The 24856-nt window shown below is 45.5% G+C and overlaps 1 protein-coding gene across 1 annotated transcript in view; it reads right to left on the bottom strand.

The window, feature by feature from the left end:
• The window catches only part of tmprss9 (transmembrane serine protease 9), a 57388-nt gene extending 53946 nt beyond the window's left edge, over positions 1–3442 (bottom strand). The window contains exon 1 of the mRNA XM_038778262.1: positions 3317–3442. Coding sequence (XP_038634190.1) covers positions 3317–3339 — 23 coding nt within the window. The 5' untranslated portion in view covers positions 3340–3442. The remainder of the gene's footprint in view (positions 1–3316) is intronic.
• Positions 3443–24856: the final 21414 nt, after the last annotated feature.

Here is a 24856-nt window from a genome sequence, read left to right as displayed (position 1 = left end):
CTGACTGCCTGTGAGGGCCCCCCTACTTCAGCATCATAAAGAGTCTAATATATCCCACTGCCCCAGACTCCAAGACGTTCAAAGAACTATTGGCGCTTGTGACCCAAGCCATCAATCATTGCAAAGGTACCAGTTTAACATGGCCGAGAGAATCTCAGGGGAGTCCATTACCAAATTTCTGGTACGATTGCGCAAACTTCCAGAATAGTGCGACTGTGCCATTCTTGAAATGCTACGGGACCACTTTTTATGGGGGGGTAAATATGGACCCGGGATCCGTGGAAATGAGATTAGCACGGTTTTTATTCAGTTACAGGACCATGCCACACGCCACGACCAGCGTAGCACCAACTGAACTATTTTTTTTTTTATAAATTTAGATTACCCAATTATTTTTTCCAATTAAGGGGCAATTTAGCATGGCCAATCCACCTACTCTGCACATTTTTGGGTTGTGGGGGCGAAACCCACGCAGACACAGGGAGAATGTGCAAACTCCACACAGACAGTGACCCAGAGCCGGGATCGAACCTGGGACCTCAGCGCCGTGAGGCGGTTGTGCTAACCACTAGGCCACCGTGCTGCCCAACCAACTGAACTATTGATGGGCTGGAGGCTCAGGACCCGCCTCAGTCTCACGTTCCCCGATATCGGTGGGAGAATTCAACGCAGTCAGGTGCGGCAGAGCCATGGTCAAGGCAAGGCAAGCGGACACTGAGCAGGGGTTTCTGACCGGGGGTGTACGTTCGAAACATCAGGGGCGAAGCCCATTGGATTCCAGGGACTGTTGTACAACAGACCGGACCAGTCTCGCATCAAATAAAGTCTCCCGGACGGACAGTGCGGAAGCATTTTGATTACCTCAGGAGCGGGGGGGCCAGTGTTCGGACATGCCCCATCTGAAGAACCGTCTCCCAGCCATGTCAGCCTGGCATATGGGGAACTGGGGGCTGTCGCCCTTCAGGGGCCCAGACAACAAGATGCGAGAGGTTGAGGACTTGGATTTTGAGGTGGAGACCCAGGTATCCGAGGTTTCCGATGGCAACCTTGCCGGGAATCAGTCGCCAGTGGTATGCCCCAGACGGTCATCGGGGAAGTGTCATTGCCCGACACGATACACCCCCGCAAACCAGCCCTGCAGCCACAGGAAGGGAAGCCACAGGCAAAGAGAAGATAACCTCCGACCCTCCCTACTTCAAAGGGACTTATGGACTTTCGCGGGGGGAGGGACGTTATAACCTCCACAAGACCAATGGAGGCTACCCAATTAACACCGCAACCTCTTGGAGTATGAGTTCCCCCGCTGAGGGGTAGAGGCCCAGCTGCGGCCTTGTTAATTCCACAGCTTAAAACCCGGCCCAGGTAGGAGCCGGGGTTCCAGAATAGTCCCAACTGGGACTTGGACTGTTGCTTGTATATACTTTTCCTAAAACAAGAGTTGACAATAAATCATTTTTGATTCTTCTTTCTGGACTCCTCCTTGACTATTACATCATTTCCCTGAATGTCTGTTGTAATTAAACTGATATGCCATTAAATACAAGATGAGAAAGTGGGATAAAAGCAAAGATCCTTCAGGGTGGGAAATTCTCCTCTTCATGGTGGAGTGCAGCCAGGGTGTATCTGGCCCACCTTGATCTATTTGCCAAGGTCAAGACTCATTATGTATGCATGGCACTGTAACAGCAGTGTTAAAGAGATAAACATACCCTGATGATTAGAGGAGATGCCCCATTGAAGGCCTCAGTGGACCGTCAACCTTTAAGTATTGACAGTGGAATGGGGAGAGCTGCAGACTGGTACATTCCAAGGTTCAGGATTCCAAACTGAGGAATGCACTAAAGCTGGGGGTAGCCATGGCAAAAGCTCAATGGGGAAAGTCCACTGTCCCTCTGGTATTAATTACTGAGGGGTTGGGATGGGTTCAATTCGCAGTTTGGGTCACTGTCCATGCGGAGTCTGCACGTTCTCCCCGTGTCTGCATGGGTTTCCTTCGGGTGCTCCAGTTTCTTCCCGCAAGTCCCAAAGGACATGTTTATTAGGTGAATTGGACATTCTGAATGCTCCCTCTGTGTACCTGAACAGGTGCTGGAGTGTGGTGACGAGGGGCTTTTCACAGTAACTTCATTACAGTGTTAATATAAGCCTACTTGTGACACTAATAAAGATTATTATTATGCATGCACCAGAGAACGTTTCACGTTAAATAAATATACACTGTAAATATTTTTTTTAAAATTTCCAATTAAGGGCCAATTTACTGTGGCCAAATCATCTTCCCTGCACATTTCTGGGTTGTAGGAGTGAGACCCATGCAGACATGGGGAGGAGGTGCAAACTCCACACGGACAGTGACCCGGGGCCAGGATCGAACGTGGGCCCTCGGCGTCGAGAGGCAGCAGTGCTAACCACTGCGCCACCGTGCCGCCCCATAACTGTAAATATAACCTGTAATGGCAAATGTGGTGAAGGAAGGAAACTGGCACTTTATGTATGTCAAATGTCTACTGTTATGTGATTTATTTTTACAGATTTTTTGGGAGGCGGCACGGTGGCGCAGTGGTTATCACTGCTGTCTCACGGCGCCGAGGACTCGGGTTCAATTCCAGCCTCGGGTCACTGTCTGCGTGGAGTTTGCACATTCTCCCCGTATCTGCATGGGTCTCTCCCCCACAATCCAAAGATGCGCAGAGTAGGTAGATTGGCCACGCTAAATTGCCCCTAAATTGGAAAACCTAAAAATAAAATGTACATTTTTAGGAACAAAATAGAGGAACAGGAGGCCACAGCAGGTCCCTTGTCCTCCATTAGGTGCACCTCAGATTGATTATTGATTGCTGGAACCGACAGGCACGTTTCCCCCCAATGGACTAGCCTCCTCCAGTCTCACAACTCTCTGAGGTCTCTGCACTCCACCAACTTCTGTCCACTCACACATCCCAATTTTCCTCATTCCACCATTGAAAGCCACTCCTTCAGCTGCCTAAGCCATACACACTGAAGTTCCCCCAAATCCTCTCTTGTCTCTCCACCACCTCTCTTTCCTTGGGGGACCTCCTTAAAAACTGTGAGTTTGAACAAACTTCGTTCAATTTTATTTGGTGATGCTCCAATAAAGTGCTTCGGGATACTTTATTACAGTAAGGATTTTATATAAATGCATTTTTTCTTCTCGGAAAGGCAAGATGAAAGTAGGAGTTTGATAGCGTTGAGATCTAGCAAAACAATGAATTAGGATGGAAGAGTAGGAAACGTGTTGATTTTAGCAGAATAATGAATCAAGAGCACAGGCCCTGGGAGATGGCCCCCTTCCTACCTTATTGGCAATGTCGTGCCCATGTACTGTACTGGCAGTGATCCTTCTGTGTGCCCCACAGTCCTTGTAAACTACTGCCCCAACTCCAAACTTTCCTTTCCAAACTCCTTGAACATATTGCATCCTGTGCTCAGCTCTCCCATAACTTGCTCATTTGAATATCCCTGATTAAGTTGCCAAGCTTCCCGGAGAGACCCCTAACCAAAATCCAAAACAATGTTCTCTTGTTAGCAGCTAGGATAACTTGATTTAATGTTTCTTTTCAAAAGCTGCACTGAAGCTGTGGTAACAAAAACAAATGAGGTAAAGTTCACTTTGCAGCAAATTGTTGCCCTGTTAACATATACTGCCCTATAATTTGCTGCTGACTAAAAAGATTCTCCTCATTACACCCTCCAGTGAATCGGCTGAGAGCATTATTTGGTGCTACAGATTCCACAATAGCCTCACAGTCCAGGGTAATTTCTGTGCTTTTTTTTTAACTGTTCTGATTGTAAGGAATGTTGATTTAATTTGAGATCAGGTTTATTATAAATAATGGCAGGGTGTGAGTGAGAGACAGGGCTGAGATACCATCACTGAACTACTCAAGCTTTATCTTCAGTTTATGATCCCCTGATGTTAAATTATCCCAATTGAAATTCCAAATGGCCTGAAGTTGGTTGTCAAATGAGGCTCCGAAGAACAATTTGGTTGCAAGTATTTTGGTCACGAGATCACAACCTGCAAGCGATTTCAGTGGCAGAGAGAGTAAAGTCATTCCGAATGCCTTTAAGTGTGATTGAAACATATTCTCCGACCATCCTCGCCAAAATCACGCTCAGCGGGGGGGCGGAGAATTACCCAAAATAGGCTCCCACGCTGGCACGTGATCTCCGGCGACCGGAGAATCGCCGCCAGTCGCGCGCGATCGACGCAGCGCCGGTTGGGGGCCTTTGAAAGCGGCCCCCACGCCGATTCTCCGCACTCGGCAGGCCGTGTGCCGGCGGAGTGGTTCATATGTGATCCCACCCAGCGGAACCTCGGCATTCTGGCTGCGGGGGACGTCTGGTGGGGGGGGTGGGGGGAGGGGGGGGGGGGGAGGGCAGGGGATCCAACTCCGGAGGGGGGGGGGGGGGGCTCCACTGTGACCAGGCCCGCGATCAGTAGCCCCTTTGAAGATGGAGAATCACCCCGGACTTTCTCGGAAAATGGCCCAAGAAGCCCATTCCCTTTCAGTGTAAGATAACTTATCTCATTTGGCATCTGAAGAATGTTCTTGTCCAGCTCTGTCAGTACAGCACCATTGGTTAAGAATGCCAAAGGCAGAGTTATACTGTGGGCTGCGAATCACAGACAGCGAGTTGAGAGCTCTGAATCTGTGTCTATGTCAGGCCAACGGGGGAGTTTCATTACATTATGAAGCCAACGTTAAACTGACCTTGATACATGCAGAACAGGACGTTGAGCCCAAGTGATGAGATATGGAGCCTAGTATTTTGCACAGACCCAGACTTACACTCCCATTGATACTGAGCCCAGATATATTTTGCATTCTCAGGCCAATAATGCAATATAGGCAAAGCTGGACAGAAATATTCTACGTTTGGTGCCAAGTGAGCAGCTGATAAAATTATTTTACACTGAAAGGGGATATGTTTAAATCATTCTTAAATGCATTTAGAATGGTTCTTCTCTTTCAGCTAAGATCCAGAATTTAATCTTGTGACAAAATACTTGTAATTAAATGCAACATGGTTACTTGGAACTTCATATAACAAGGAAGACATTGCTGGCAGTAATCTTCAGCATCATTGTTTTGAACAGTATTTGAGTGCTTGATACCGCTGGGATTGTAATAAGTCAGTGTGAAATCCTGGGGAATAATGTGCCTCCATTTAGGCTCAATACCAATGAGAATGTGTGTCTCATCAATATTGAGCCAAAGTGGAGTCAGGCTGCTCCCCAGTGTGAGATCCTAGGACCTTTGTTGCATCACCTAACCTCAACATCCTGTTGTGTGCCCGAGCAGACGGTGGCCCGGTGGGTTAGCCCTGGTGCCTCCACCTCCGAGGTCCCAGGTTCAATCCCGGCTCTGGGTCACTGTCCGTGTGGAGTTTGCACATTCTCTCCGTGGTTGTGTGGGGTTTGTGCCCACAACCCAAAGATATGCAGGCTAGGTGGATTAGCCACACTCAGTTGCCCCTTAATTGGAAAAATTTAATTGGGTACTCTAAATTTATTTTTTAAAACGTCCTGTTGTGTGTACATCAAGCTCAGTGTAATGCCGGCTTTGTAACGTAATGAAACTTCCTCATTGGCCTAACGTTAGACGTAGGCACAGATTCACAGAGCTCTCAGCTAGCCGGGTGTTGTGATTCACAGCCGACAGTTTATCTTTGCTTGCCAGAAGCATTTTGTACTGTTCACCAATAGAAGAGACAGAGCTAGACAAGAACAATCTCCATTCGGTGAGCAGCTGCTCAGTTCATTCTGCACTGAAATGGAATATGCTTCAATTTTGACATTGGTTAAAAAAACAAATTAAATATTGATTGACATGTTAGTCAGGCTGCCACAGATGCTTCCACTGCACAAAGCACAAAAAAAAGGGTTTCCAATTGTAAAGTTTAGTCAGAAGGGAATTAAAGCTGAAGGAACACAAAAGGAATAAGAATGGCCCATTAATGCAATGACAGGAGTTGTCAAACCAGGTCCCTTCCATGTTACAATCTTTACTTCCTTTTTGCGGAGTTTTTATTTGCAAATGTTTAAACTTTTGTTTAATCGCAAAATTAAGTTAACCTTCAGTTTCTCTTATTTACCACCCATCTTAACCACCTTCTCCTTTCCCTTCCCTTATTATTGTCTCTCCAATGAGGTCAGTTGGCTGGATAGCTGGTGATGCGGAGATGCCAACAGTGTGGGTTCAATGCCCATACTGACTGAGGTTATTCATGAAGCCTTCTCCCCTTGCCTGAGATATGGTGACCCTCAGGTTAAATCTACCACAAGTCAGCTCTCTAAGTGGGGAGTAGCCTATGGTCACCCCGGGATTGTGGCAACATTTATATTTATTGCCCCTTTTCTTCCCCCCCCCCCCCTTTCCCTCTTCCCTTCTGACCACAGTGCTCACCTCCCTCACCATGAGACTCTCCGCTCTTACCATACTAAATTACAAACTGCTCTGTGGAGTAGATTGAAAATCCCTTAATGTCTAAAATTCATGGCAGTCCAACTGAACTGCTATGCCATTTGATTCTGGATTACCAGGACTTCAGCTCCTTCAACTCAATTGCTTGTTTTGATTAATAACTCATTTAGTATGTCATACCCTCTGCCACGCGGAATATTTACTCTTGATTAACCTTCTCAAGTCAAGTCAAATCCTAAAATAACTTTTCATTCACAAAACTATAAGGTAACTTCTTTTAACAGCTTGGTCTGAACACTGACAGTTCATGGGCACTTGCCTTTATAGCTTAAAGGTCCCCATGCAGTAATAATTATCACCCCCAATTAATTTACTGATTAAAAAAGTTAGAAACAATGAAAGCGCCAGTATTCAAACCTGTTCCGTGGGTATCAGGTGCAACAGAAGCTTCAGCAACAGGAACCAGAATGTGAAGTTGATAAAACTGCACAGTGCCACCCTAACTAATTAATTCACTAAAATTGGTTTAAAAAACTGGCTAACATTCAGTTTTGACTCTCTGTTACTCGCTCACTAACATACACATTCATTAACTCACTGACATGAGTTCACCCCAGACTCCAGTCCCAGGAATTCATCCTTTTAAAACCCCTGGGGGTGGAGCTGAGTGTCATTGAAATTCTGCCAGGTGCCACGGAAACAGTTAATCTTTGTTTAAACCAATAAACATGAAGAAAACCCCCCTCCCTCTCTGAATCAGATCATATTAGTGACGGCCCAGTATAAATGATTGGCCATTACACACAGAATAAGCAAACTCTCCTTTACCTTCCGCCATCACACTTTCTCTGATGGGCTAAGGCGCCACATTATTGCAACCTGATCCCTTGATAAAGTGTGGGGATATCTGATTTCTGAACACAAGGATTCTGGCCCCCATAGAATGACCAGGGGTAGGGAAGGGGGTGTGGGGCTCTGCGGACTGAGGAGGGGTGGACATCCGCTGTATTTACCCCTCATTTATGTTGGGTTAGCAAATTCTAACTCCGGGAATAGGCGCTTTTTCTGGCCTATTTTCTGGCCCCTCCCTTATCACCAGGCAGCAGTTCAGCAGTGTGGGACAATCCTGGAATATCCCAGGAGTTCTGTGTCCTGCTCACCTGTCTTTTATCTAGTAGTTCCTCGCACCTGTTGAAAGCAGGAAAGGTTTCTTGTTCTGGTCTTTATGTAGAGCCTCCAGTGGAGAATTTAAATGGCAACCAGTTTCAGATGGATCAATTGCTGCTGGAAGAGGAGTCAAGGACCAATTCAGGGAACAGCCGGGTGAGAGCTTTGGATTGCCTGCCTCAGAGGGGTTGTGTACTGCGCCCAGTTTCCAAAATGGAAAAGGTCACTTTGTTGCACTTCTCCATGTGCAGAGAACCCTCTCCAATTGTTTTAATCAGGTAACAGTAAGAGGCATTATGGGGATGAGATCATAGAGTCATACAGTCATACAGCACAGAAAAGGCTCTTCGGCCCATCGAGTCTGCACCAGTCCAAAACAATCACCTAACTACTCTAATTCCATTTCCCAGCACTTGGCCCATAGTCTTGTATGCCTTGGGATTGCAAGTGCACATCTCAGTACTTCTTAAATGTTATGAGGGTCTCTGTCTCATCACCCTCTGGGTAGAAAGGTTTTTCCTCACATCCCGTCTAAACTTCCTGCCCCTTACCTTAATTCTATGCCCCCTAGTCATTGTTCCCTTCACCAAGGGGAAAAGTTTCTTCCTGTCTACTCAATTTATGCCCCTCATAATTTTATACATCTCAACCATGACCCCCTCAGTCTCCTCTGCTCCAAAGAAAATATTCCAAGTCTATCCAATCTCTCTTCATAACTAAAACTCTTCAGCCCAGGAAACATGCTGGAAAATCTCCTCCGCACCCTCTCCAGTGCGATCACACCAATCCTATAATGTGGATTTCAGAACTGCACAAAATACTCTAGCTGTGGCCTAACCACCATTTTATACAGTTCCAGTATAACCTCCCTGCTCTTAAACTCCATGCCTCAGCTAATAAAGGCAAGTATATCAGGTGCATTCTTAACTACTTTATCCATCTGCTCTGCTACCTTATGGTACCAGTGTACGTGCACAGCAAGATCCCTCTGATCCTCGGTGCTTCCCATGGTCTTGCCGTTTATCATGTATTCCCTTGCTGTCTTTGTGCTGCCCAAGTGCATCACCTTATACTTCTCTGCATTGAATTCCATTTGCCACTGATCAGCCGATCTGACCAGCCCATCTATATCCTCCTGTAATTGAAGGTTATCCTCCTCATGATTTACCACCCCTCCAGTTTTCATATCATCTGCAAACTTCCTGACCCTCCTACATTCATGTCTAAATCATTTGTATAAACCACAAACAACAAGAGCCCCAACACTGATCCCTGTGGGACCCCACTGGACACAGGCTTCCAGTCAGTAAAACACTCCTCGACCATCACCCTCTGCTTCCCGCCACTCAGCCAATTTTGCATCCAATTTGCCAAATTTCCTTGGATCCCACGGGCTCTTACCTTCGCCGTCAGTCTCCCATGTGGGACCTTATCAAAAGCCTTACTGAAGTCCAAGCAGGCTATGTCAAATGCATTTCCCTTATCTGCACACCCGTTCACTTCTTTGAAAAATGTAATCCTGTTGGTCAGCCATGACCTCCCGTAACTAAACCTTGCGGACTGTTCTTGATTAATCCCCGCCTCTCCCAATGCAGATTAATTCTGTCCCTCAGAATAGATTCTAATAATTTCCCCACCACTGAGGTGTGACTGACTAGCCTCAGTTTCCTGGTTTCTCCCCTCCTCCCTTCTTGAATAATGGTACCACATTGGCTATCCTCCAGTCCTCAGGCACCTCGCCTGTGGCCAGAGAGGAATCGCAAATTCTTGCCAATGCCCCTGCTATTTCCTCCCTTCCCTCACTCAACAGCCTGGGATATATTTCATCTGGCACAGGACTTTTGTTTACATTTAAGCCTGCCATTCAGATCATCCTCTCTGTCAATGTTAATCTCTTTAGTTTTATTACAGTACTTCTTCCTGATTTCTATACATACACTATCCCTCTCACAAGTGAACATTGACACAAAGTATTCATTTAGAACCGTACTGACATCCTCCAACCCCCCCACACAAATTACCACTGTGGTCCTTAATGGGCCCTACTCTTTCCCCAGTTATCATTTTACTCTTAATGAACTTGTAAAACCATTTAGGATTTTCCTTTATTTTACCTACCGGTGTCCTTTCACCCCATTTTGCTCTCCTAATTCCCTTTTTAAGTTCCCTCTTCCACACTCTAAATGCCTCTCGGATTTATTTGCCTATGCCCTCGGGTTTTGGGCTCCTCAGCATCACTCATTAACATTCCAAACTCCAGAGAACACAGCCAGAATTTGTTCAAACTCGCCTCAAAGCATATCCCATGAAGTCCATTTATCTTTCTGGTAAATCTACACTGCACGCCCTCCAAAGTCAATATATCCATCCTAAGGTGTGCTGCCAAGAATTGCTCACAGTGCTTCAGGTGTGGTCTAACCTGGGGTTAGCATAGCTGACATATGACTTCTGGTCCTCAAGGTATAAAGGCCAACATTCCATTGGCTTTTTTGACTGTTTTCTGTGCCTATTATTGATATTTTAATAATCTTTGTACCTGTACCCCAAGTCTCGTTAGACTTCCACTGTTTCCAGTTTTCCCCTATATAGAAAGTGTCCTGTTCTACTCTATTTAGGTCCAAAGTGGATGTCCTCACACTTTTCTACATTGAAATCCATTTGCCACAAATTCCCTCAATCACTTAATCTGTCAACCCTCTTGAAATGTTATGCCTCTATCTGTACCGATTACATAACTTTGAGTCATTGGCAGATTTGGATCAGAGGCCTTCCTGGTGTTTATGTTGTTCATGAATACAGTGAAGAGTTGAAGACCCAGCACAGATCCTTGAAGGATATCACCATCACATTCTGCCATTTAGAGAACCTGCTCATCATCCTTCCTCTCCACCTTCTCCTGTTCAGTCAATTCCCTAACCTGGTCTTGCATTCAGTACTGCTGAAAAAGGACATGTTGTTGAAGCTTTTCATTTTGTACTCAATAGGACAATTTGCAAGACCACCAAAGATGAAAAGTTGAGACAACTTGTCTTTTTTCAACAACGTTCAAGTTCTGTACTACCAAATGGTAATTTTAAATTCCACAAGTTTTAACTTTAACCATGAATGACTTTATCAAATGACTTCTGGACACTTATTTAAATAGCATTCACTGACATTTCACTGCTTTAGTCATGTGGAAGTATTATCAGGGAGCAATGAACGACAAGCCAAGAAAAAAACCTCGCTTATTGTCACAAGTAGGCTTCAATTAAGTTACTGAGAAAAGCCCCTAGTCGCCACATTCTGGCGCCTGTTCGGGGAGGCCGGTACGGGAATTGAACCGTGCTGCTGGTCTTATTCTGCTTTACAAGCCAGCGTTTAGGAGTATAATAAATAGCTAAATCCAACAGATGGGTTTTAAAGAGAAATCTCAAAGGACAAGAGGATGGTGCAGAGACAGAGGGATTTAGGGAAGGAATTCCAGAACTTAAAGTCTACATAGTTGAAGCATGAGGTGAGGATATGAGGGGAAATATGCAAAATGCAAGTTTGGAGGCACAAAGAATTTGCGGGGATTGTAATTTTTCCAACGTCCAGTAGTGGATGAGCAAAAATTAAACATTGGGAAGATGGAAGCCATTGACTTCAGTTCCCACCTTCAACTCTGTTTCCGACACACCGACTCCATCTCTCTCCCTGGCAGCTATCTGAGACTCATTTAGACCACTTGGAACTTTGGTGTTGCATTTAAGAGATGAACCTCCAATCATATATCTACACTATTGCCAAGGCCATGATTCCATGTCTTTGTTACCTCGAGGTTTAACCATTCCAACACTCTCCTGGCCAGCCTCTCACATAACACCTTCCACCTTCCAATAGCGGATCCAAAACTCTGCACCCTGTATCTTAACTTGCACCATATCCACTTACCATCAACAGCATGCTCACTGGCCTACATTGACACCCAGACTTAGCAAAACCTCAATTTTAAGATATTTATCCTTCTATTCAAATCTCTCACCTCACACTATCTCTGCAAGCTTCTCCAGCTCTACAACCCTCTGAGATCTCTCTGACATTCTCCAATTTTGGTCTCTTGTGGATCCCTATTTTTAATCACCTCGCCATTAACAGCCATATTTTCAGTTGCCTGCGCCCGAAGTGCTGGAATTTCCTCACAATCTTGGTGTTGTATTTAAGAGGTTAACCTCCAGTCATATATCTGCACTATTGCCAAGCCCATGATTCCATCTCTTTGTTACCTTTGCACATGTCAACCATCCATGTCCATCAGGATCTTGTACCCTGAATGTGTCATTTTGTGCTAACGGCGGCAGACATCTTGGAGATTTATCATAATACCAGTTCTGCCTCCTTTTCTGAAATGTGAGCTTCTTCACAAGTTTACCGTTGGTTGATTCCAGTGAGATAGATGGTAAGGTAGTTCTAAGGTGTCGATTCATTAACTATTGTGAAGGTGATATCCCATTAATCAATGGTGCTGCTCTATAACTATAGCTAAGTAACGCAAGAAATAGATCTTCCCGACTGTCCATTGCTTTTTTGAGTAGCTGCTTCACAATGTGAACACATTTTTCAGCCCTCCCATTGGATTGTGGATAAAGAGTTCTAGAAATAATATGTCGAAAATCATAGCTCTGTGCGAACTCTGTCCATTCATGACTGCTAAAACATGGACCATTGTCGCTCATGACTACTTATGGTATTCCATGAAAAGCAAATATGTCCTTGGTATATTTGATGGCGCACCAAGTTGATGAATTGGCGAGTTGTAAGACTCCCGGAAAGTTAGAGAAATAGTCTATCCTGAAAGGTATTCTTTTTCTGCCAGATAGAAGAGATCCATTCTCACTTTCTGCCATGGAATCGTTATTATTTCGACCATTTGCGTTGGTTCTTTTCGTTGTTTGTACTGAAATTGCTGACAAGTTCACAGTTTTCAATCATTGATGTCTGGCCAATATACCCTGTCTCCAGCTCTTTGTCTGCATTTTTGTATGCCTAAGCGCCCCTCATGAATCTTCTGTAGAATCATGGATCTTCGAGATTGTGGTATGACAATCCTGTTTTGCCTGAGCAAAAAAACATTTGTAATGATGTGTATAGTATAAGTATAGTAAAGGGTTAACACGAGAGATTACATGTATATCAACATTAGATGGCATTACTGAGTGATCATATAAAAGGCTGCATCTCTAGGCATGTTGGGAGAAGCTAATGGGGATTTCAATGTATAAGGATAGTGTGAGGTTGAGTTACAGTGTAGTTTATATAAATGAGAGAGATTATTGATTACTGTATCGCAGATTCAGTACTATTATTTTATTATCTGTTACTCAGTAAAGTTTGCCAACCTAATCAAGTTAAGTAGTGTAAAATAAATTAGTTTTGATTTAAACTTCTTAGTCTTATATTCTTTGTCAACACTACATATCTGGCTTCCCAGTGGAGCCGGCTTCCACATTGCTGCAGGAGATACTGACAACAGGGGGACTGGAGAAGAGGGTAGTATTGGCGGTTTACGGGACTATTTTGGAGGAGGAGAAAGCGCCACTAGAAGGGATCAAGGCAAAGTGGGAGGAAGAGTTGGGAGAGGGAATGGAGGAGGGTTTCTGGTGTGAGGTGCTCCGGAGGGTGAATGCCTCCACCTCGTGTGCGAGGTTGGGCCTGATACAGCTGAAGGTGGTGTATAGAGGGCACCTTACAAGGGCGAGGATGAGCCGGCTCTTTGAGGAGGTAGAAGATGTGTGTGAATGTTGCGGGGGAGGCTCCGCAAACCATGTTCATATGTTTTGGTCCTGTCTAAAGCTGGAGGATTACTGGAAGGAGGTGTTTAGGATAATCTCTAAAGTGGTGCATGTGAAACTGGACCCAGGCCCTCAGGAGGCCATATTCGGGGTGTCGGACCAGCCGGGGTTGGAAACGAGCGCGGAGGCAGATGTTGTAGCCTTTGCCTCGTTGATCACCCGAAGGAGGATCCTGTTAGGGTGGAGATCAACCTCTCCACCCTGTGCCCTAGCGTGGCAGGGGGACCTGCGGGAATTCTTAACGTGTGAAAAGGTCAAATTTGAACTGAGGGATGGGTAGAACTGCAGCGCTGAGGACCTGGGTTGAATCCTGGCCCTGGGTCATTGTCCGTGTGGAGTTTGCCCATTCTCCCCGTGTCTGCGTGGGTTTCACCCCCACAACCCAAAGATGTGCAGGCTAGGTGGATTGGCAATGCTAAATTGCCCCTTAATTGGAAAAAAATATTGGGTACCCTAAATTTATATTTTTTTTAAATTTGAACTGAGGGAAAGGATGGAGGGGTTCTACAATTCATGGGCGTTATTCATTATGCACTTTTGAGAATTGGATCACATCGAACATTAGGGGGGTTGGGGAAGGTTGGGGGGATGGGGACTGTATGTGTTAATGGCGACAATGAGTGATTCCTGATTCCTTTTTGTCATTTGTTTATGTCAACATGCAGGCTAATGTTTGGGGTTTGGTGGGAAGATGGGATTGTTGTTATTGAAATTGCTGATTGACATTACATTTGTTGCTGATTATTGTTTATTGTTGAGTGTAAATTTGGGAGAAAATGTGAAAAAGGAGAAGAATAAAAAGACATTTAAAAAAAACACGACATACTTGGCTACCTTGGAGAGCAAGACCAGGAATATAACATGGTACCAGGATATTGCTGGAGTTATTCAGATAGAAAATAGTCAGACTCTAAAGAAAAGAAAACTAGCATGTGACTCAGACTTCAACGGCAACACTGCTTCCAGACCTGCAACTTCAATACACAGACAAGTCCTGCGCTAATGGAGAAAGTGCAATGCCAGAAAACTCGCATTATTTTTAATAATGGCTGGACCACAGGGTATTGAACTGTATAACTCTTTTCAATTCTCCACAGAAGAAGATAAAAAGAAATATAATATTGTAATTGAAAAATTTGATCTGCATTGTAGAACTCTAATTAATGAGACATACGAAAGATTTATCTTTAAGAAGAAGGTGCAAAAAGATGGGGAATCTGTTGATTGCTTCGTAACAGACTTAAGGCTCAAATCACAAACCTGTATCTTCTCTATATTGTCAGACTCTATGATCAGAGATCAAATCATTTTTGGCATCACAGATGAGAAACTTAGAGAACGTTTATTAAGGTAAAAAGATTTGAAATTAGAAGATGCTACTAAAATGTGTCGAGCGACGGAATTATCTAAACATCAGTACTCTGAAATTCTGATAAAAGAAAAGGGCGGGAAAACGCACCTCGAGGCTGACTGCGTTGGAACTGTGGCGCAGTTCAGAAAAATGCGCATTTCAGACGGCAACCATATTGCGCATACGCATACCCAACCCGCACATGCGCACTTCAACAAATGACGTGATTTGGATGAAGACAATTCTGCGCGAAAATAATTTGCACGTGACGAAAGCAACATCATGATGTGTGGATGCTGTGGACACGCCCACCCACACAAAAAATGCCCAGCACTTGGAAGGACTTTCTCAAAATTTGCATGACTTGCGTGGGTTTCTTCCGGGTGCTCCGGTTTCCTCCCACAGTCCAAAGATGTGCAGGTTAGGTGGATTGGACATGATAAATTGCCCTTAGTGTCCAAAATTGCCCTTATTGTTGGATGGGGTTACTGGGTTATGGGGATAGGGTGGAGGTGTTAACCTTGGGTAGGGTGCTCTTTCCAGGAGCCGGTGCAGACTCGATGGGCCGAATGGCCTCCTTCTGCACTGTAAATTCTCTGAAACTCTCTGAAAATGTTGCAAACTTAATCACTTTGCTGTTCAGTGCAGAACTGCACTAAAAGGAACCCACTTTAAATCTTCAAACTTATTGAAGACACACATGAGTATACGAAGTGTTAACACAAGTGCTGATACCTCCAAAATTAACAACACTGATAATGATATAGATGCTTATAACTTAGAAGATTGCTTCCTTGTGGGAAGTATTGAGAGGTTCCACACAAATGTTAAGGACACTTATAATCCACAAATAGTACAACTGATTAACACGGAATCTGAATGGAACACACCGTTACAAGTTAATGGTTCCGAGATTGTCTTCAAGCTGGACACTGGAGCTTCCGCAAATTTGATAAACACTCATGATTCAGAAAACTGATTGCCAATTGTGTGACTACAATGGGAACATGATTACCTCCTAGGGGTCATGCGATCTCTCAGTGACAAATCACGACACTGTGATATCCTTACTGTTCAAGATTATTGAATCCAATAGATCTTCGCTACTAGGTGCACAAGCCTGTCAGGATTTACACCTTGTGAGAAGAATCTGCTACACCAGCAAACCTCTTCCACGCGTGCAGGAAGTTATTGAAAGATTCCTCACTCAATTTCCCCAGGTATTTGAAGGTATGGGTACTCTTCCTTTTTCGTACAAGATTCAACTAAAAGCAAATGCTAAAGCAGTGGTACACCCTCCGAGAAGGGTTCCTGCTCCGTCATGTGATCGTCTGAAGCAAAATCTGGAACGCACGCAACACCTTGGAATCATCTCCAAGATAACAGAACCGACAGATTGGGTCAGCTTGATGGTGTGCATCAAGAAACCAAATGGATAATTAAGAATTTGTATTGATCCGAAGGATTTGAACATGAACATCAAACGTGAACACTATCCAATACCGAAACGTGAAGAGATTATGAATGAGATGGCAAATGCCAAGATTTTCTCTAAACTGGACGCTGCAAGAGGTTTTTTGGCAAATGCAGCTGGATGTCACAAGTAAGAAATTGTGTACGTTCAACACACCATCTAGTCGTTAATGTTTTGACAGAATGCCATTTGGCAATACTTCAGCATCTGAGATCTTTCATCGTGCCACGGAGAAGTCACAGATGGAGTCAGAGTGTATGTTGATGACATCATCATATGGTCCTCTTCACGTGAAGAACAGAATGCGAGACTACTGCAAGTCTTCCAGAGAATACACAAATTTGGGTTGAAGCTAAATCGATCTGAATGCAACTTTGGTATCTCAACTTTAATATTTATGGGTCATCAAATCACAGAACATGGTGTGCTGACAAGATGATAAGATGGATGTGATTCAGAAGAGGACAGTCCCAGAGGACAAGAAATCAGTGTTGAGATTCCTAAGCATTGTGAATTTCCTTGGAAATTTAATACCCAACCTAGCTTCAAGAACACCAGCTTGCGTAACCTTATCAAGAAAACCACATCATTTTCATGGACTGAAGAACACAACACAGGATGGCTAAACCTCAAGTCAGATTTGACTATTACACCTGTCCTTTTATTCTTTGACCCTGCATGAGAAATGAAGATTCCCACAGATGCCAGTCAGAATGGAATTTGGGCAGTCATACCTCAAATAAATGATGACTCCGGTTAGACACCTATGCTTCAAGATCGAAAACTACCACCGATCAAAGGTACGCACAGATCGTAAAAGAGTGTCTTGGCTCGCTGGCTGGAATACAAAAATTCCATGACTATGTCTATGGACTACCAATGTTCACGGTCGAAACAGATCACCGACCATTAGTACACATCATTCACAAAGATTTTAATAAATGACTCCAAGACTTCAACGTATCCTCATGAAGTTAAGACGGTATGATTTTCAACTTATCTAAACTCCAGGTAAAGATCTTGGGCAGGATTCTCTGACCCTCCGCGCCGTAATCACAGACAGCGCGGGGGCAGAGAATAGCCGTTCACACCAGAAATCTGGCGCGATGGCACTTCGGCGATTCTGTGCGCACCCGCCAGGCCCATGTGCGCGGTCGACGTGGCGCCGGTCGAGGGGCGTTGAAAGAGGACCCCACGGCGATTCTCCACGGTTGACCGGCAGAACTCCCGCTGACGTGGTTTACATCTGGTACCACCCGGCGGGAGCTCGGACCCGCGGCCGTGGTGGCGGTCCTGGTGGGGTACAGGGGGAATCTGACTCGGGGGGGGGGCCTCAGCAGTGGCCAGGCCCACCGATCGGCGGGCCATCGCGATCGGGGGGGGAGAACCAACCTTACTCCGCGCCGGCCCGCAGTGTGGGTCCGCCATGTCGGAGACCCACTTGTGGCCACCATGTGCATGCGTGGATGCGTGGTCTGGACAGCAGGGCCCCGTCGGCAGCCTGAGCTACGGGATGCACGCCGGGGCCCTGCTAGTCCCCTGGAAAATGGAGAATCACCTTGGACTTTCAAGGAAAAAGCCCGGAGTGATTCTCGCCCATTTTCCAACGGGCCTGTGGACTTAGTCCCCAAAAGGGAGAATCCCGCCCCTGATAATTGCAGCTGCATTATCTCGTTCTATCAACACAGAACAACAATAACCAGAGATTGTTCAACAAATTGAAGCTCAAGTTCAGCTTCTAGCAGAAACTCTTCCTGTCTCTGATGAAAACTCAAACACATCAGAGAGGAGACAACAAAAGACGAAATGTTGCAACAAGTCATCAGCCATATAAAAAATGGTTGGCCGAAAGGACACTGTTCAAAATTCAGAAACATTCAATCTGACTTCACTGTTGTAGATGGTTTTCTACTTTGTCTCGATCATATTGTTATTCCTACGACACTATGATACTACAAAAAATACATGAAGGTCACCTAGGTATAGAGAAATGCAAACGTAGAGCGGGACAGTCAGTATATCGGCCACGTATATATAATGATATAACCAATCTAATTCTAGATTGTGAAGCCTGCCACAGTAATCAATCGACTCAGAGTAAAGAAACACTTAGACCTCATGATCGTGAGAAGACTCCATGGTCGAAGGTTGGCACAGATCTTTTTCACTTCATGGTCGCAATTATATCCTAGTCATTGATTATTTCTCAAACTATCCCAAAGTGATTAAATTGTCTGATTCTACTTCAAAATCCGTGATTAAAGCAACAAAGTTTCTTTGAGGATAAAACCCAGGACACCAGTCAGGAGAGCATCGGAATGATAAAGTCTCGAAGTGACAAAGGAATGAAAGAGGGTTCAGAAACAGAAGGACCAAGGGAGGGTTGGAGGTAAATTACCGAGGTGGAAGTTGGCGGTCTTTATAATTGAGCAGTAATGGGGCTGGATTCTCCATTTCAGCGGCTAAGTGCCAGTGCCAGTGGAGCATGTAGTCTTTTACAACCAAAAAATCTGTGTGAAACCTTCACCAATTCCAGGACTGGTGAGGGGCTGGCAGCGACACGGGTGAAACCCCCCCCCCCCCCCCCCCCCCCCCGCCCCCCCCCCCCCCCCCACACCGTGCGGGAAACGAAAAATGAAATGAAATGAAAATCGCTTATTGTCACGAGTAGGCTTCAATGAAGTTACTGTGAAAAGCCCCTAGTCGCCACATTCCGGCGCCTGTCCAGGGAGGCTGGTATGGGAATCGAACCGTGCTGCTGGCCTGCTTGGTCTGCTTTAAAAGCCAGCGATTTAGCCTTGTGAGCTAAATCAGCCCCTTAAAAGAAATGAAAATCGCTTATTGTCACGAGTAGGCTTCAAATGAAGTTACTGTGAAAAGCCCCTAGTCGCCACATTCCGGCGCCTGTTCGGGGAGGCTGTTACGGGAATCGAACCGTGCTGCTTGGTCTGCTTTCAAAGCCAGCGATTTAGCCTTGTGCTAAACAGCCCCCTGTTTAGGCCGGAGAATGGCCAGGACCGCGCCGAGCATGCACACAGCTGACAACCTGCAACCGGTCGCGCTGTACAACATGGTGCACGGACCCGACCCACCATCCACGATCCCACAGCCCACCCACTGGCGCCCCCCCCCCACCAGTATCCCCAACCCTCGCTGAAGCTCCCCTGGCCAGCGGCACGGATCCCGGCCTTGATACACTTCATTCATTTTGTTATGAATCAGTGACAGATCAGAATTTCTCAACCGTAAACTGGACTTGAAGATGTGATTAAATAGAATTCCATTGTCACGTGCCTCATGACAGAAAGCAGGTCATTCTCAGCTACCCCACATGCAGAAAAAGGACACCAAGGGCGGGATTCTCTGTCCGATCACGCCAGCGGTGTTCTCCGCTATCGTTGCAGTGAGCGGAGTTTTGATTGAGCATCGAATTCTCCGTTCTCCCTGGTAGTGGTCGCGGGGTGGTTCGGAATGGAGAATCCCAGCCTCAGTTACTGATTTCTGGGCACAACATTCCAGCAATCCGGGCACATTGTTCATTTTTACATTGAACAAACCAAAACTGTGGTAAATTCAAAGCGAAACAGGGTGGACGGTGGCGATGCGAAATGAAAACAGAAAATGCTGGAAATACTCAGCATGTCTGGCAGCATCTGTGGAGAGAGAAACAGCGTGAACGTTTCAAGTCGGATGTCATTCTACTCCAGAAAACTCTTCTGAAAGGAGCGTTTTGTTTGACTCGAAACGTTAACTCTGTTTCTCTTGGGCAGTACGGTGGCCTAGTGGTTAGCACAACCACCTCACGGCGCTGAGGTCCCAGGTTCGATCCCGGCTCTGGGTCACTGTCTGTGTGGAGTTTGCACATTCTCCCCGTGTCTGCGTGGGTTTCGCCCCCACAACCCAAAAATGTGCAGAGTAGGTGGATTGGCCACGCTAAATTGCCCCTTAATTGGAAAAAATAATTGGGCACTCTAAATTTATAAAAAAAACAAAAAAAAACTCTGTTTCTCTCTCCACAGGAGCTGCTGGATATTTCCAGCACTTTCCGCTTTTATTCCGAAACTGCAGTAATTATTCGCTACAATCAACTAATGGGCTTAAGAAATAATGAAAGCCCCTGCATTTAAACCTTTTCCAGGGAAATCTGCAGCAACAGACTCTTCATTAGCAGCAACACGAATGTTAAATAGGTGAAACGTCAAGAGCCTGACAATATTACTAACGTTTCACTACAACTCGTACAAAGATACTAACCCAATACTGTCAGTGATCCTATGATTTATTGATACTAACACAACTGGTCTCACACTGTCACTATCTAATCTGCATTTATCCAAACATTCCTTCAAGACACTCTGCAGTATTGTGTCTCACAAACTGTACATTCATGAAGGAACTTCCTTCAACAATGGGGTGAGGGGAAAGCGGATAGTTTTCAACAATCTGCCCTTACAGGTTTGCACCACCCCTGAGCTGGGGCCCATCACACAAGGGTTCGTGACCCTTAACGTGCTCCAATTCCCTACTCAATAACATTTCACTTTAATCCAGTATTTGCAGTACTTCCTCATTGACGCTTCCTCCAGACATAAACTTCTCTTTGTCTTTCAGACAAATCCCCCATCTTCCCTCTATTACAACACAGAAGGAGATCATCTGACCCCGCCCCCCCATGTCGAATTTAAGAAGGAGCTACCCTCATGCACCATCCCATTCCCCTTGCCCTGTACTTACATGTTTTCAACTTTGCCGATTTCAAACAGTACTCCAAATTTCTTTTTAAACTGTGCCAGATTCTGGTTTTTTTTTCTGTTGTCCACTCAATGTGTAAATAATTACTCTATCTCGCCCCCTCATTCTTTTGACGACGATTTTAAATCAATGCCCTCTGGACATTAACTCAGCAATCCAATGGAATTACTTTCTTCTCTGCTTTTTTTAAATCAAAAACTCTAAGAGGACTATGCCTTTCTCTGGCAGAGGCAGGCTTTAAATCCAGGTCCAAGTACTTAGGCCCAAATCTTATCTTTCCTATCCAGCCTAAGGATCATTCCTGACTAGAAGCAAAACACTGCGGATTGCTGAAATAATAACAGAAAATGCCGGAAACCTCGACAGGGCTGGCAGCGTCTGAGGAGAGAGAAACACAGCATTAACATTTCAGGCTGAGGAAGTATGCCGATGGAAGGTCATCAACCTGACTTGTTCGCTCGACGTTTCTTACCAGGGATGCTGTTGAGATTGCCGAGTATTTCCAGCATGTTTTTGTTTTGATTTCTTCCTATCTTGTTGCTAGGAAGGGAAACTGACATGAAAGATGAAATATTAATAGCATATTTTAGTCGCTGCCCATCCTCATCTTGCTCAACAGTTCCAAGATTCTGCCCAACAGATTAAAAAGGCAGCAAGGGAGCCAAGAAAATGACTGAAACACCTCCAAACGCCCAAAAGAACATATCAAAGTTCAACTGCTGGAAACGTTGCCAGGACCAATGCCTCCCACAAAAATCTGGGGTCCGTTACACATTCTCCCACTGATACTCCATTAGAATAGACCATGGGTACATTTTTTTAAATTTAGAGTAGCCAATTTTTTTTTTTTCCCAATTAAGGGGCAATTTAGCATGGCCAATCCACCTAACCTGCACATCTTTGGGTTGTGGGGGTGAGACCCACGCAGACATGGGGGAGAATGTGCAAACTCCATACGGACAGTGACCCAGGGCCGGGATTCGAACCCCTGTCCTCAGCGTCGTAGGCAGCAATGCTAACCACTGTGCGGCATGCCGCCCTTACCATGTGTACATATGAGCAGCCAGTTGTATCCCTGAACCTAGATATTTGGCAGGGTAGGTTTGCAAAGTCCTGCTGCTGCCTATTGGTTGACTGTCCACTTGATGCAACAGTGATCATAAGATGTCGGTCAGGCTTCTCTGGCCTCCCAGACGCATGTTTCTCACCAGCGGGAAGCGGCGTGCCATTCGCTGGCAGTGGGATTCTCTGCTCCCGCGCTGACAATGTTGCCCTTCCAGTAACTGCCTAACAAGTTTGGATCATTTAATATGACTGCTTCCACCAGCTCTCCTGCACCCAGACTTGTGTGCTGTTAATTCCAGTGCAAACTGGCTTCATTACTCACACAAAAGCACAATACAGCAGATGCTGGAAATCTCCAGTTCTGGGGGAAAGCTATTGACCTGAAACACTGGATTGACTTTTCTGGCCTCTCTCACCGGCACTATCTTCCAGTCCCGCCAACGGTGTAACCTCGCTGGTTTCCCAATGACCAGGCGGTGGGGGGGGGGGGGGGGGGGGGGGAGGATAGAAGTGAAATCCCATTGATAGCAGTCTCCGCTACCGTGAATCCAGTCTGCTAAATGTTTTCCTCACCACTGATGCTGCCAGATCTTCTGAGCATTTCCAGCACTTTCTGCTTTTATTCTATTTCTGAGAGGGATTCAAGTCAATACCACCTCAACATTAAATAGTACAGATAATCTAAGTGGAACTGTATCGCAGCAAGCGTCAGCACCTGGGAAATGTATCTGAGCAAGAGTCAATGCAGGGAAGTATCAGCTTGAGCAGTGTTTTTCAAGCTTTTTTTCCGGGGACTCATTTTACCAACTGGCCATCCATCGGGACCCACACCGGCTGAACATCACGACCCACCATTTTCGTTCACCTTTAATGCAACAGATGAACCTGCTCGGTCCTCATGATCTCACTTGCATTTTCATTCAATGTCACATTTCTGTATGGGTTGGAGTGGATTTTGTTTATTGTCACATGTACCGAGGTACAGTGAGAAGTATTTTTCTGCGAGCAGCTCAATCAGATCATTAAGGGTTGGATGGTGGATGTACATTAAGTGGGCTGTTCGTCAGAGGTCCTGGAGCTCACACCACCACTGCTTTGTCCTGCTGTGTATTCTCCTGAGCCACTCTCTCCAGCAGGTTTAGTTGTGAGATTCTGGCCTGTTTGTGTCTCTGGCCCACTCTTCCTTATTACAAAATGATCCATTTTCAATTTTACAGTCCGATTGCATGCTTGCTGCTGACAAAATGGAGGAATTGCAATCGCGCCCAGAGCATGTGACGTCAGTGTTCGAGGTGCATGACCTGTTCTCTGCTGTTGCCTCAGGCTGCATTGAATTTTATAAAATCTTCTGGGCAGGGCGCTGACGTCAGGAGGAGACGGTGTTTCTTGCTGGAGTCCGGGCGTGCGCACTGTTGAGCGGGCACGCATGCGCAAGCATTCCAAAACCCATAATTTTTAAAGCAGGTCGCAGCCGCCATTTTTAAAAGCCACAGCTGCTGCGGCCGTTGTGCATTAATTCCCACGATCGGGAAAACCGCGGTGGATGGCTCCAGGACTATCTTGATTCCTACCCGAGACCCACCCACGGGTCGTGACTCCAACTTAGAAAATGACTGACCTAGAGAGAGTCAGAGTGTACGCCAGTGAAGGTGATCACCAAGGAATGGTACCTCCGATCAAGACAACATTCCGAGGAAAGGAGAGTTTGCAAAAAATGCCTTTTATTGCGTTCCTGGCAGATGAAAATGGAGCCACATCACTTAAGATGTAAATATTTATTTGAAATAAAATGAGCATTAAAAAAAGTTATTTAAACCTCACTGAATAGCACCATATGGGCTGACCTCAGGGTAAATCTGGTTACTTGTCTGTTAGTCACGATTGGATTGAACCAGACTGATTCCTGGGATGGCAGGACTGACATATGAGGAGAGATTGAATCAGTTAGGATTGTATTCGCTGGAGCTCAGGAGAATGAAGGGGGGATCTCATAGAAACCTATAAAATTCTAACAGAACTGGATAGGGTAGATGCAGGAAGGATGTTCCCGATGGTGAGTGTGTCCATAACCAGGGGTCACAGTCCGAGGTCACAGGGTAGACAATTTAGTACAGAGATTTTTTTTCCAATTAAATGGCAATTTAGCATGGCCAATCCATCTACCCTGCACATCTTTGGTATGTGGAGGTGAGACCCACGCAAACATGGAGAGAATGTGCAAACTCCACACGGACAGTGGCCTGGGGCTAGGTTAGAACCCGGGTCCTCGGCGCCATGAGGCACCAGTGTTAACCACTGCACTATCATGTCGCCCTATTTAGGACAGAGAGGAGGAGAAATGGTCGGCCTGCGGAATTCGTTACCACAGAAAGTAGTTGACGCCAAAACGTTGCACATTTTCAAGAAGCAGTTGGATATAGGACTTAGGGCGAAGGGGGTCAAAGGATATGGGGGGAAAACGGGATTAGGCTATTGAGTTGGATGATCAGCCGTGATCGTGATGAACGGCGGAGCAGGTTCAAAGGGCCAAATGGCCTCTTCCTGCTTCTATTTTCCATGTTTCTATGAACTGTAACTCAGGTTTGACCCATTCCTCCTGATCCTGTGCCAGTATTCCAGAACAGGGGATGGGGGAGGTGGTGAGGAATAGGTCAGAGAACTGGGGGGGGGGGGGGGGGGGGAAATTCAAACCATTGCTGGGGGAAATGTAAGAACAAACTGATCTTTAAACTGCCTCTCAAACTTCATGCAAACAAAACAGAGGTAAACAATTCGCTCCCAAAAG

The sequence above is a fragment of the Scyliorhinus canicula genome, chromosome 18, assembly GCF_902713615.1.
Source record: "Scyliorhinus canicula chromosome 18, sScyCan1.1, whole genome shotgun sequence".
NCBI classification, from domain to species: domain Eukaryota; kingdom Metazoa; phylum Chordata; class Chondrichthyes; order Carcharhiniformes; family Scyliorhinidae; genus Scyliorhinus; species Scyliorhinus canicula.
Note: the sequence above shows the minus strand (reverse complement) of the source record. Positions and strands in the feature narration are given on the sequence as shown.